Source organism: Thunnus albacares, chromosome 4 (genome assembly GCF_914725855.1).
Source record: "Thunnus albacares chromosome 4, fThuAlb1.1, whole genome shotgun sequence".
Classification (NCBI taxonomy): Eukaryota; Metazoa; Chordata; class Actinopteri; order Scombriformes; family Scombridae; genus Thunnus; species Thunnus albacares.
Genome location: NC_058109.1, coordinates 24,748,916 through 24,764,445, shown reverse-complemented (window position 1 = coordinate 24,764,445; position 15,530 = coordinate 24,748,916). Strand labels below are relative to the sequence as shown.

The 15,530-nt window shown below is 39.3% G+C and overlaps 1 protein-coding gene across 5 annotated transcripts in view; it reads left to right on the top strand.

Annotated features, from left to right (window-relative positions):
• Nucleotides 1-1,205: 1,205 nt before the first annotated feature.
• LOC122980347 (histone deacetylase 7-like) overlaps nt 1,206-15,530 on the top strand; it is a 64,542-nt gene continuing 50,217 nt past the window's right edge. For 2 of the 5 annotated variants that reach the window (XR_006403025.1, XM_044348274.1), the window contains exon 1: nt 1,209-1,544. Coding sequence is in view for 2 of the 5 variants with exons in the window: in XM_044348274.1 (XP_044204209.1) it covers nt 1,526-1,544 (19 nt within the window). In the remaining 3 variants the exon portion in view is untranslated. Of the gene's footprint in view, nt 1,545-10,396; nt 10,875-15,530 lie in introns of those variants that run through there. The other 3 variants (XM_044348275.1, XM_044348277.1, XM_044348276.1) reach the window with 3 other exon arrangements.

The following is a 15,530-nucleotide window of genomic DNA, read 5'->3' as shown; positions in this document are numbered from 1 at the left end:
CTGTGAGAAAACCACATGCAGTAACTCGGCTTTCCCGCCCGTATTTCCGGGGAAATGTACGTTGTAGTACGTTGTGTCTCAAAGTTGCTGTACCTTAGAAAATGTGTGCATTTACAGGATATCATGTAGTTTTAAGCTATGTTTTTCTACTGATTCAGTTTCACTCTCATTAATATGCGGGCCAAGTATACGTAAGTAGCTGATCTGTAGATCTGCAGAGATAAGATCACAATCAAATAGACTACTGTAATTAATTAGATGTAACAATGTGGAATTGTTCTCTCCTAAATCACCAACATTCAGGATGTTTTTTCGCTTGTTAATTTCACTCAGGCTGAAATGTAATTGCCGGGGTGAAATATGTCGCCTTGTGTAAGTAATCACACTGAATGCTCCATTTGTGAGAGCTTGACTGGGTCATAGAGTTCTTGTTGTTTTGTTTTTTTTAAAGTTCAGTGCTGTGCTACGTACGGGAGTTATCTGCCTTTGATAAGCACCATGAGTCAACTTCTGCTTTCAAACAACCAGTAGCGAATGTGTGTTTGTAACTCTTGACAATAAGGATATTTTAGGACTGAGGTTTATCTTACAAGTAGAGAAAACTGGTAAATAAGCTGTGTGGATGATCATATTTATCTCTCCTGTTGAGAGAATATATTTTAACATCTCCATTAAACTAAGTGGGTAATTAACAACATTTAAAGAAAAACATCACTAAATAGTAAATGGTATCAATTATTTTTTGACCTTTCACTGGGTCTAGATGCTGCTTCAGAGCCATTTTGTCCCACCAGAACACATTTCATGCCCCAAAACTGGTGTAAGTTACACTATGGTGTCACATCAAAGACAACACCAAAACAACACACTTGATTTGGAGGTGGTGGTTTACAGTATTAGTCAGACTTTAAAAAGCAAAGGGTAATACCGCTGTAATATGTCTTTTAACACATGTACTGCTCAATCCAGCTCTCTTATTTCGATCCTCTGTGCTTTGTGCATCCTAAAGCAACACTTCCTGCTATTGTCTGTCAGACACAAGCGACAACACACATCTGTTACTCTCTCTTTCTCTCCAAAACACACACACACACACACTCATACAGATACACACACCTCCCTCCCTCCTTCCCTCCCCATAGCTCCTGGTGCAAGGGCAGCACTGACAAAGTTACAGGGGGCTGATAGGGCAGAGCAACTGTGTCTTCTCTAAAAAACAGAATTTGAGGGAGTGATTGAGAGAGAGAGAGAGAGAGAGAGAGAGAGAGAGAGAGAGAGAGAGAGAGAGAGAGAGAGCAAGTTTAGCTCACATGAGAGGAAGTGCAAGACATAGAAAATCCAGAGCCCGTTGTGTCAAGCAGTTGACTGTGACTCTCTCTGTCAGTTCACAGCCGGGCTCCAGTGCTGCAGCACCACTCCCCTGTCAAAGCAGGATCTATCTTCTCCCCGAGCCTCCCAGCCTGTCCGACCGCTGCCTCTGTGATTGACTGGACTGCTGTGGGAACACGGAGGGACCTCTTACTGGATGTCAGCACCCAAAACCGGTAAGAGATACTGCGTATTTGCACATATTATATCTATCTGTAAAAGAATGTGTAACAGCTATGTAGAAAATGTGTCCTTCAGTGACTGTAAATCACCAAAATAGTCAGTCTTTTATGTACTATACTCTGAAGAGAGAATTCTAGCTGTTCTGGTAGTTTTGCAGATGTTTTGCCCATGCTTTAGATTCTTGGTCCAGTTGTTGATTTTGTCCATCTGAGTCTTGTGCTGTTACCACTGGCAGCTTTGGTTGGCTTCAGCTATGAGAAACTTGAGTTTGTCCTGGATTCAATATACCATATACATTGTTATCAGTGCAAATTCTTCTAAATCATGTAGGTATGTAAAATGTGCAAGAATGCCAAGAAGAACACTGTGGTCAGAAAAAAAAAAGGGTACCTCATTTTTTTGGTTTTATTTGTTTGGTTTTGGAAGTGTTGTTTCTCAGGACGGGGAAGGGGAGAAAATTGGAAACAGACCCACCCACCCTAGAGAGTCTGTCCACAAAAAGTGTGCAAAGAATGAGGAGACACAAAACAACAGTCCCTCACTGCAACGCAGTGCTGAAGGAGACGAGCATAGAGAAACAGACATCAGAAAAAGAAGTTAGTAAAAGGCTGGAAAGAGGACTGGTTGAGACAGTGAGAGTTGATTAAGTTGCTGTGACAACACCAGCTGTCTATGTCCTCTCTGAAAATAATGGGTGGTATAGTGATGACATTTCTGGTTTATGTGGCCTTATCCCTGTGGTGATGATCACAAATTGCTGTTTTAAAGAGTTTAATATTGATGAAAACTTGGCAAACTGAAGCATAAAGAATACAAACTCTCCCTGGACAGATGCCTCCCTGTACCAGTGGTGGAAAGTAACTTAGTACATTTACTCAAGTACTATTGTAGTATTTCCATTTGATGCTACTTTATACTTCCACGCCACTACATTTCAGAGGGAAATATTGTACTTTCTACTCTACTACATTCATTTGACAGCTTTAGTTATTTTTCGGATTAAAATTTGACATAATGGATAATATAACAAGCTTTTAAAATACAACACATTGTTAAAGATGAAACCAGTGGTTTCCAACCTTTTTGGCTTTTGATGTCTTACAAAAAGCAGTGTTTAGTCGGGGTCACATTTCAGATGTCTAGGAGTTGTTAACAGCTCCACCAAAAAGTGATTTTTCCCTCTCAACTTCTCACATGGTTTAATTTCAATAAATGTTCAATGTGTTGTGTATCAGAACTTTGTTTTCTCTCATTAATCATCTCACGACCCCTCAGATTTATCCGGTGACCCTTTGGAGGGGCCCAACCCCTAGGTTGAGAACCACTGGACTAAACTAGCTAACTGTATATAAAGTAGTTCAAACTAGCTCCACCTCCAGCAGCTACAACAGTAACATGCTGCTTACACACTGATGCTTCAGTATTAATAATATAATGATGTCATATATAATCATATATCAGTCAGAGGGACCAAACCATTACTTTTACTAAAACACTTTAACTACATCAAGCTGATAATATTTATGTACTTTTACTTAAGTAGGATATTTCATGCAGGACTTTCACTTGTAATGGAGTATTTTTACAATACTGTATTGGTGCTTTTACTTAAGTGAAGGATCTGAGTGCTTCCTCCACCACTGCCTTGTACACACTCACAGTATAAACAATGATTTTATAAATTCTAAAAATTCAACATTTCAGCCTTATCTCTCAAATGAACTTCAGACTACCTGCTAATCAAATAATTAATACTTTTTAAGTGTCTCAGAATCCATTTGAAATTGAAAATGTATCTGTCGAACTGAAAGCCTTTAAAGCAAGTTTATCATAAGCAATATTTGCACTGTTCTGTGATTTAGTGTCATACTATTTATATTGAGAACATGCTGAAAACTGAAGCAATATTTTATTCAGTTAGGTGAGAACAAAATATATCCTGCGCCAAATGGGAAATCCATCTCAGCAGCTTAACTGTATAAGTTGGTCTGTATTTCTGTCGCTGTGATAAATCATCAGACTCCGAGTTTGTTTAGTTTGCAAAGGTCGAGGGGCAGCAGGTTAAGAGGCCACAGTCAGCTGGAAGTGGCCCACAGGGACATAACTCTCCCTCTCTCAGGGTCATTGACTCAGACTACATCTCTGTGAAGGAGTCACGTCATGGGTGTCTAGATCAAGCTGAATGGGTGTTGACTGAGGGCACAGAGAGATTAGTAACAATGTTGTATGTTTCAGTTTTAAAGACGTAACAGTCTTGTCTTGTGTACAGTATTGAAGCCATTTTCTCCTTTTCTTCAAAAAGTAATGTCTTGTCTTTAGAAATCTTCATCCATGATAACATCTTGAAAAAGCTTTTGTCTCTCTGAGAGTGTCAGTCCAGTCAAAACTTAAATACATTGTTTTCAATTACCAAAATGACTTTTGGATTTGCATTGGTTCCATCACGTTTTCCAAGTTTCTGAAGGACAGTACAGTAACTTGGCTGCACAGTCGACCAAAAGTATGGTGATCTAAAATGGATCACCTCTCATTAAATCCGCTCTGGTCTGAAGAGGGTTCTTCATGACAGCAGAGGCTGCCTACTGAGGTCAAGTGAGCACTGTAAAGGGATGAAGAAGGAACTTGAGATTACTGGTTGATGTATATGATACTAATTAGTGGCCCATAGTAAAGTTCACTTCCATCTCATACACCTGAACAGGCTGTTGTTTCTGTTTAAATAACAAATAAATAGTGCAGTCACTTATTTGAGTACCGCCCCCTGGTGGAAAAGTATTTTTACTACAAGAATCTGATCTCAGAGAATCTGAGCTCATTTTAATGTGTGTGTCACGGGGAAGTCTAATTGTACAAGACTGTCAGAAAGATTTTGTCACGGGGGAAACACTGTAACTACTGTAGACAGTTTCAGACTTGTATGGAGATGGAAACCCCTATTAGCAGGAAATATAAGAAATGTTAATGACAAGTTTTTGACTTTTCCACAGTCCTCTCTGTTTTTATAATCATCCAGGCCATAATGTGGGTTAACATGCAGGAGCATTTTCAGAAATCTATTATTTATCCCATTATATTTGGCTGTTGGACCTTTAACCTTATAAAAGTTCATTTGTCTATAGTTTAATAAACAACAGACATCATAAGACTTTTTTTTCAAAATGAGCATTAAGTTCACAGCAGCTTCTGTGAAATTGTCATCTCACAGGTTTGAAGAAAGCCACGTCGCAAACCTTTTCAAAGGGGTACACGCTGTTCTGAACTCAGTGTTTTGACCTTTTTCCACACGTGCGTGCACAGGAGTGTGAAGGCGTCGTAAAGCAACACTTTCCAACATCACAGTCAGTTTCCAGAGAAACTAGGCGAGAGCTGAGTGCTATCGCTCCTCTCTGTGGGTTGACTTTGCTTTGCTGTTGGGAATCGAAAGACTTTTCGAGGCGACCCACCACTGCGAGCAGCCTCCAGTACCTTCTCAGTTCAAAGTTACCACACGTCTGCTAGCTACAGCTTAGTGGGGCCTACCTGCACACATGTAATGGGCTTTATTATTCAGAATTCAAGTGAGTGAAAGATGAAAAGAAAACTAAACATTTCCATAACCACTGTTTGACATGTGAAATGGATTTTTCCTTTTTTTTTAATATAAGACGACACAGTGTTGGATTCTAAGCTTAGTTGAATTTCTTCTTGACATGTTTGACATTCCTTCAATGCTCATGAATGGTACCAGCTTACATACTACTTATACTACTACTACCTATTACTACTACAACTGCTACTTCTGTCTGCTCACTACATACACAACACCTATTGCACCTATTACTCTTTTGGAGATTTCCCCCATTTTTTTCCCTGTTTCATGATTTTTAGTAGAGTTTTCCTGATCCAGGTTGAGAGTCTAAGGATAGAAGGTTTTGCATGTTGTACAGATTGTTGAGCCTTTTAGGAAAAATGTGTGATTTTAAAAATAAGGTGATGACCACAAAAGAGAGGAAGAGCAAACCCGACAGATGGTATGCTTACCCTGTATGTATGGCCATGTTGTGTGTGTCTGTGTGCATGTCTGAGTGGGCTGTCTACGTGTCGGTGCATTGCTCTGCATGTATGTGTATGTATATGTGTGTGTGTGTGTGTGTGTGTGTGTGTGTGTGTCTGTGAGCTAGGATGACCTCCTGGATAGTAAAAAGCAAATTCTTGTTTGTGGACCCCTAGCCTCCGACTGTTACCCGGAAATCTGTCCGAATGATAACTCCACACATTCCACCAGTCACAATAATGTACTGTGGCATTTCCTCCAGTGACTCCTCCAATGCCATGCGCATTATCCACATCAGACTGTCAATATCAGAGAGAGAGAGAAAACAATTACACTTGTGCAACTACAAAAGCTGTCGCTGGGCGTTTCTTTTGGTATGTGAGCGTGTCTTTGCGGCTCTGGAGACATGCTTAATTCTTTGCACCCCTGCCTTTTCCACTCTCTAATCACTGTCTCACTCTCTCCCTATCTTTTCCCTTTTCTTTCATTCTTTTTGGCAATCTGCCCTGCAACCGCTGCTCCCTCCATCACCGTATTGCCTGACTGCATTCCGCTCATTCCTACTGGCTTCCTGTGACTGGAAGAGGAGTGAGCCCTACTGGCCACAAAACTCCACCTTGGAGTCCTACCCATGTATGCCATATGTGTCTTTTCCCCACTTCACTGTCCAGATTTTCAGTTTTTAAAATCGTCCTGGGGATTCTGTGTAAAATCGGGCCTCTTTGAACGAAGATTTCGAGGATGATTTTTCCACAGCATCTTGTTCATTCTCTCATTTTACTGTAAGCCAGGGATGTTTTTACTGAAGGGTCGAATGAATCTGTACATATACAGTAGTGCCCCAGAGGCAGCACTGTTGTTCTGTCCAATAAAAACATGAGGCTTCACTTTACATTCAGACAGACTACTGTGGCAGCTGTAATTGTTAAATTTCATCTGTGAGACCAACATTCATCTTCTGAAAGGAATTATATCATATATCAAAATTCTGCGGAGACGTTAGAACCAGTCATAAATTACAGAAGAGCTGCACAGATCAGTTCATCAGATCATGTTCTCCCCAGGATGACAATGCAGGACTTGGGCTGCTGCTGCGAGATGACCTGCTGCTCTCACATGTCTGAAAACACTGAAACATCACAGCAGATTTATAAGCAGGCGTTATTTGGATAAATTGATTCACATATTAGGAATCTAAATGGTTACTTTCTTGTCTAAAAAAATATTAAATCTTAATAGAGTGACATATTAACAGTCCTAGAGCGAAAATTACAACAGTCTGGCTCAAATGTCGCCATGATTCCATCGCCCTCGGATATCTCTGTCAGACCGCAAGATATACTGGGTAATGTAGGCCCAGCATGGGCCCTCCTCTCTCCGCCAAAACGCTGACAGAAAGTTGAAACTGAAAAACAGTGACACTGAAAAAAAACTAACAGCGTAAAAAACAACTGTCACTGAAAAAACACAGACATGAAGAAAAAATCTGAAGATTTACATTGAAAAACACATCATAATGCAAAAAATATCTAAATAAAATAAGATAATAAGATTGTAAGATTGTAAAAAAATTTTAATGCCTGTGTTTTATTTCTTAGTGGAACTTTTTTTTCAGCGCCAATACAACCTTTTCCAATACAAGTGTTTCAATGCTAATGTTTCCTTTCCAGTTCAGGTTTTGTTTTCAATACCAAATTTTATTTTTGATGCCAAAATGTAACTGTCACTTTTCTGGCCCCATGTGGCACTGCCCTTATGATGGCACAGACTTTGTAGAAATAGTGTGAGGGGGAAAGATAAGAAGGGAGAGTTCTATTGACTTCTGACTTTGGCACCAACTTCATCAGTCCAACTTATAAAAACTCAAAGTGGCCACTAAAAGCAGCCTAATGATATTAGGTATTGTTTTACATTTTGTGTCTATTTTACATTACATTTACATGACAACTGATCATTTTAAAGCAAATCTTTCTAAATTACTTTATCTGTAGCTCAATTTTTTAAAATCAAAATGTCAACTAGACTATTTTACTTCATAACCTGCTATCAGGCACTAAATATCTGCATTCAAATGTGCATAGGGAAAAATGTACCCCTAGTATCAAAGTACAGCATCCAACCCCAGAGCCACAGGTGGAACATAAAAATTTACAACTACTCTGATTGCTGTACTTGAGTAGATTTCTTGAGTACTTTTCAAACTGGATACTTACTTTTAGCTTTCAGCTCCTACATGTTTCACATTTCAGATGTGAATATAATTTGAATAACAGTTGCCATAACGTTAAAGCCGTTATTCAGAGCTCTATGATTGTTGGTGTTAGTATTAAAATGAATAATGACGTGTTGATAATGGCTCATGAAATTATTTATGAAGGCCATACCAAAACAGTAAATTAATTTGTTTAAGATGTCATTTTTAAATAGAAACTGCTCTGAATGAGCTAATTTCAGGGGAAATGTGGCAACAGATACCAAGCACACTCTACTCACTCTATTTGCAAATAGAGGAGGCTCTGTCTGAAGCATGTGCTTCAAGATGGAAGATCTGCAATGAAATTCAATTTGCTTGTTCGTATCTCAAATTATTCAGGCCACAGTCAACCCCATGACTGGGGGGATGGACTGTTAAGTCCTGCCAAGAGCACAGGGGAAAAGACACACTGTTGTTGAAATTAGACTGAGTGTTGTTGATAGCAATTTTTCTAACTCAGGCCATAATTTTCCCCTTAGGTACACAATTTAAGTGAACAACGGCAAACCTCATAGGAGCAGGATTAGCTTGGGTCACATGAAATAAAACACTGGCTCATGTTCACTGTCTTTTACTAGTTGTATTCTCCCAGATTGGTTTATCTTCATGGATACAGTGATGTGAACTTTTGCACTGGCAAAAGGAGAGACTGAGAGACTGAGAGACTGTTCGATATTTCAGAATGTGTGAGAACAGGCAGCGTTGTGCAAATTAAGAGTAAATTTGTTGTTGTGCTCTGTGTGTGTGTGTGGGTGTATGCCTGAATTTGCACGTATGAATGTGTGTGCATCCTAAGAAATAAAAAAATTGCCTTTACAACACAATAAAACCAGGAAACTGGCACATACTTTAACGGCTTACAGTAAAATTAACAACTTGGCACGAAACAAGCAGCATGTTACACCAGCGGCATACGCAGGTTTAGTCCAGAATTCAATAACTTTAGGACTTATAGTATAAAGGACTTTCTACTTTAAGTTTGCAGCAGATGAAATTTGGTGTAAAGTGGATGTGAGGCCTTCCTCCCACACTAATCTGCATATACTTTATTTCACATTTGTGTCTGTGGTTTTCTGGTTATGCTGTTGATCATATATATAGTTCTGGTCAGTTTGTTTCTGTTCTGGGCTCACAGCCTCCCTTAAAATATCCTGTCTGAGGTTGATAAACAAAAGTCTGACAGGCTTATGTGAGCACTTATATTTGGTTTACATCATCTTAATCATTGTTACATTCCTATATTCCTGTAGGGATTTGTAGTGCATCTTTAAAGTTTCAGTGTACTTCTACCCTCTGGGGTGCCTGTATTGCCATATGGAAGAGATACAAGTTAGTGCACTTATGGTACTTACATAAGATTTAAAGTGCTGGTACTCGAGTATACTTGAGTAATGAGTAATTTCCATTGACAATATTGTACATTTTGAAATGTTAGTTGTAATTATTAGTTATGTTGCGAGCCATTTGCTTGTCACATTAATGTTGCTGTTGGCTTGTCATAGTGCTTATACCTCCAAAATTTCAATTGTTAAGGAACTATTTATGAAAAGTATTTTTGACCTTATCTTAAGAGTTTTAGAAAGTTTAAGACTTACCCTTTTTTCAACCTGTAGCCTCAGACTATGCACTCATTGACATTTGACATTTGATTTGACTATGTTAGCTTTACTTTTACCCTACCTAATTTTGAATAAAAGCAGAACTTTTAATTGTAGTATTTTTTCATTGTGTATTGTATTAACTTCCAAAAGGTTTTATGATAGACTTTTTTAGAGAGATGGAGCGTATTTGTAGACATTTTAGAATAGCATGGTGATATATAGGCCTACTGTGGTGTTGGGTAGACTGGTTTCTTTCCAGTCTTATTTTTTTCTTTGTTATTCCAGATGTAGCCTAAAGCAAAAAGAGCAGAGGCAAAACACACACACACACACACACACACACACACACACACACACACACACACACACACACACACACAAACACACACACACACACACACACACACACACACACACAGTCATGTTTCCATCACTTCTGAGGACATATTTCATTTCTTCTCCTAACTTTAACATAATCCTAAACTAACCTTAACCTTAACTTTAAACCAAGTCTTCACCCTGAAATTAATGATGTCCATCAAGGGGACGTGCTTTTTGTCCCTATAAGGGAGGCGAGTCCCCACAACATGAGGAATACCTGGACCACACACACACACACTCTCACATACACACTCTCACATATACACACATACACACAGACGTTGTCCTAGTTCACTTTTGGGGACATTACATTGACTTACATTCATTTCCTGGAGACTTACCCTAACCCAAACCATAACCACTACTTGCCAAACCCTAACCCTAACCTAACCTTAACCACTGACCCAAAAATCAGCTTTTACCCAATTGGGGACACAGCTGTTGTCCACAGTAGGACAAGCCGTCCCTAATCAACTGGTCTTTAGTCTGAAATTTGTCCCCGTAAGTAGCCTATGACACACACACACACACACACACACACACACACACACACACACACACAGAGCATCCTTACCCAGCTGAGTTCAGCAGATGGAGCCCTCACACCAGCAGCACACACACACACACACACACGGATGAAAGTGAGACTGCCAGCAAGTTTTATCAGAAGTTTCACCGCCGACAGGCAGACTCAGTGAGGCAGATAAGTGGAGAGCAGCTCTCGTGGCAGTGGAGCGGTGGACACACTTTCTCTCTCCGACTATCGAGACATTTTGAGGTTAGCTTACTGTATGTTTACAGTTCTGGCAGCAGAGCGCGGTGACGGTTGAAACCAACGTCTTTGATTTTAAGTCCAAGACCCGCCTGCTAACTGACAGAGTAACAACCAATTTAGTCCCAAAAAAGAGCCAATGACCAGGATGGATACTTGGACCAAGTTTTTATCTGTCTTCTGTTTTGTCTGAGTTGCTCCTACTACCTTAAAACTGGCTGTCAGCTCTCCAGTGTCGCATGAAACTGAAAATGCGTCGCTTTTGAACTTCACCGCCAACAGGTAGGCGATGTTTGTTTGCTAACGTCCACCGTGAAGTAGCCGACAAACGCGGTTAAAACGTGTGCCAATACTTTTAAAAACAGGCTTTAACTTTACTCAAAAAAAAAAAAAGATCTTGACTGCTGCTTTACTGCTTTCATGTGTACGGGAACTTGTGTGAGCTGAAATACTTACACTTAAACAGTTGTTTAGCGTGTTTTGTGGTAACGTTCATTGTGAAGTTTAGTTTCAGTTGCTTACCAATTAGCGTTAGGCGACATTTAACACAGATTCAATCCATGTTATCCTCAGCAGCAGGTGTAAAAGCTCACCTGGCAGAGATTTACAACTGTAGATACACAGTAGAGCTATGTGCAGATGTGTTTTCCCCTTTTTGCTATTAAGAAATGTAATACAGCATTTTTAAATTGCCTAAATCTCTTCCAAAATCAGAGAAAATGTGGCTTGAGGTAATGATACTGCAGCCTGGTTAGTAAATACTTTATCACCTGCCTGAACTAATTGACTGTAACATGAGGTTTCCCCTGTAATTATCCTAATCTGACAGGTAAAAACCTATTTTAAGGTGATAAATAAGCCAAATGATTGTGTAATTATGGTATTAAGGCCTCTTTGTGAGTGCTAGTGTAGAATTTCCCACTGGATGCATTTTTGCCCATAACGTCATTGAAATGTTTGACTCATTCACTACTAGGCAACAAATGTTTGGTTGTTAGATGGACCATCGGGTGGGCAGCTGTGTTTAAGTGCGTGTGCTGTATTATGACAGAAGTCATAAAATTGTTAGATCCCACCCAAGTCCCTTCAGTCCCTTGAAAATGAAAACACACACACACACACACACACACACACACACACACACACACACACACACACACATATATATATACACACACACAGCTAGCCATGCGTGGAATAATGTTCTCATGTGTCCAGGTTCTCTCGCTGGACAGGATGAGGTCATAGCGTCAGTGCTGTTGCGGGGATTCGGTTACATTAGTTTCGTGTTGGCCATGCCAAAGGAATCGACACCACCTACACTTTTATGCCCTCTTTCTGTGTCCTTTCGCATCTCCCCCTCACTCCTTCATTTTTTTTCCTCACATCATCTCAGATAACTAGCAGAGAGCATTATTGCTTTGAATGGGTAAATGTCTAAATGTCTGTGAACGTACATGGTTGTCCCTGCAGCGTGCAAACACTATATACAGGCATGTAAGCGTATCACTGAATAAAGACTTTGATCATAATAACTAGCCTTTTATTCTACATGAACGGTGTCAACTTACCCAAACTGTTGATCACAAAGGCCCCTTTGCTCTGTGAGTTGTGACAGCCTATGGGTTTGGCTTTGTCACAGTTGTAAACACTGAGCAGGCCTCTTATGTCTGAAGGTTAAAGTGAAACTCTGGGGAAAAGTAAATTATAGGGCCATTCTTTTCCCACTCACAATCAAAATGTGTCTCAAAATATTGTAAACGGAATATCTTCGAGTTTTTAATGTTGGTGGGAGAGAACAAGAAATTAGAACACGTCACTCTGGGCTCATATTAAGTTGTGGCTTTTTTGTCAATTTCCTGCAGTTAATCATTTTAAAATAATCAACAGATTAATTGATAACAAAAATAATCAGCAGCGGCAACCATAGTTTGCGTGTCAGTGTTTCTATGGGTTGTTTTTTTTTTATTCCTGTGCACAAAAACATTTTGATGTCAGCTACAGTCACATCTTTCCTACTGTTGCCATCAGGAGCGACCAGTCACGCTCTAGGCCGACTAGGTTGAAGATAATCGGTGCTACAACTTGTATTTCATATAATTTTTATCAGGCAGTTGCACTGTAACGTGGTTGCAAGCAGTCAGTGTTGTTTTGTCTTGCTCTTGAGGTATGAAGTTGTTGAAATTCAGTTATTTTAAAGACTTATGGCGATGATGTTTAGTTAGACTCTTGACGGTGTGGTTTGACGCAGGGAAACAGGTGGAGAGGTGTGATAGTTGTTTTGGTTTTGAGTTTCATTACGAATTAGGCCTTAATGTAATGTACTTTCATTGAGTAAAATCTGATGAAATTAAAATTCAGAATCCTAAATGCATACCTGCATTTTGAAGTTTTCCGTTTTGTTTTTTGGGTTTTTTTGTTGTTGTTTTTTTAAATCATGTGATAAATGTGTTGATTGCCGGGTTGGAAGTAGAAATGCAATAAAGATTATTTTTAAGATTATTTTTAAAGATGTATTTTGTTGAATAATCGATTCATAATTTTGTCTTTAAAATGACAAATTCCTGTTATAATTTTACACAGTCTAAGATAATAATAAACAAATATTTAATCATCACAATACTTTCCTATTAATTTTTTGATAATCAACTTATCAATTAATTGATTAACTGTGTCAGCTCTAGACTGGACACATACTCACAATGTCCTAAAAGTTCAGTGTATTGTTTTATTTGCATGCCGCACGGATGACTACAATGACTATTAAGGGACCTTCCACCCCTAGTGGATGAATCACTTATTCCCGATGCATCTGACAACTGGTTCAACCTTGGTTAAATAAACACTGATAGAGAAGCATAACCAACTATCAATGACCTCATATAGGCATTTACATTTATAGTAAGTAGCACAGGTCATCATCAGGTACGCCTTTTGGGTAGTATACCTTTGTGCGGCAGGATAGTTGTGAAAGTGAATATCAACCTTTTCCCAGGACAGATAACCTTTAAAAGTCCCCAGTGTTTTCCCAGTGTGAGCCACAGCAGTGCCCTGACAATAGGCACAGTGTTCTGGACCGGCCAGAGCCCAAGATCACATTTCCTGTTCCTGATTTAAGATCAACTCAGCTGACTGCTGATACACTCTGCTCCTCAAAAACACAGCAAAGAGACTATCACTGTATTTGTGTATTGTGTGTGTGTGTGTGTGTGTGTGTGTGTGTGTGTGTGTGTGTGTCTTTGAGCAAAAGATGGAGAGTATTAGGCAAATCAACAAAGTTCAAACAAAGACAGTAACTTTATCAAAACCAGCAGTAAACGCAGAAGACAGTAACCTTCTTCATATTGACTGCAGGGTGTATTTGAAACAAAGAAGCCTTTCTGTGTAAATAGTCGTCTAACCTAGTGTGCAATAACAGACCGATACACAGTATACTCTAGACAGATGGGCGACTCTCTGCATAGAAGGAAGTGGGCATGAGAACCTGTTCTCTCAGTCAAATAATTTTCATCATGTTGTGCATCGGGTTTTTACATGTAAAACACAAATACATGGCAGTATGTCTGTGTGTGTGGGAGTGTAAAGGCCATATTCCCTCAGGTAACATCTGGTAATGTCGAGGTCACAGAGCAGAAATTAATGTTTGTGGGTGGAGATTAGGTGCACAGACCACTGACCTAGATAGGTCCACGCTTAGATTAGTCACTGTTTCTTTTGACGTACATAAAGGAAGTCAGCTGATGTTCCTGTCAGGTCTTAATTTGCATAATTGAACTCAGTGTTAAGGTGATCATTTGTATGTGGTATGTCTGAATGAGGATGTGTGTACCGTGTCACCTCTCTCAGCTATGAATGATTAACACCTGCCAGGTCATTAAAGCATCAGTGCCCATTCTTTCAGCACTAATACACATTGTGTGTGTCTGCGGAGCAAAAGAGAAAAGTTTCAGTCTCATGCCAACCTTATGACAACACCCTGGGCCAATTTTAGCTGTTTTTCCCCTTCCAAAAAAGATGACCCTTTGGAACCCACAGGAGAAATGATGAAACCATTTTTAACAATTGTCAGTCTGTTTTGGTCTGTGAGAAATCAAGTTGAAGAATCACACTAAAGAGCATGCTAGCTTGTGACACTGTCTCGTACACACACAACTCCACAGTGAGCCGGTGACCCCTCACCTTATTCCCGCACCGCCCCAGGGACACAACATCAAGAGAGGTCCTGTAACTCTCTGACATCTGACCTTTTGGTTGAAGAGAGTGGCAGGAACAGTACAAAACAGTTCTGACAGAGTATGAGAGAAACAAAGAAAAGACTACTGTAGACGATGAAGGAACCTCATATTTGCTTGTGCTATTATCCTGTTAAGCCGCTGAGAAAATTGAGCTGTGGGGTATGCGTTAAATATAGTTTAATTGCAATGGTTAAAAAAATTATAAACATCCAATAATGATGTATAGGCTGCATATTTTTGGCATGACAGACATTTTTGACAAGGACCCCTCTCATGTAGAAATGTAGAGCTGAAATTATGGGTTAATTAATCAATCAGCTGATTGACAGAAAATTAATCTGCAACTATATTGATAATCGCATAATCATTTGAGTGATTTTCAAGTGCAACCAGCAAACATTTTCTAATTCCAGCTTCTTAAATGTCAAGATTTTATCTGTTTTGAATCTTGGTAAATTGAATACCTTTGTGCTGTAGACTGTTGGTCAATTTAAAGTCATCACTTTGGGCACTGGGAAATTGTGGATGACATTTTCTGACATTTTTTAGCAAAATAAATACAAAGCTATTGATGGAGTAATCAAGAAAGTAATTAATCAACAATGGAAAAAAATAGAGGATTTGTATTAAGGCTAAATTAAGTGGACAAAGACATTTATCTATTACAATTTCTGCATAAACTGTATGCTGATACTGAGACAAA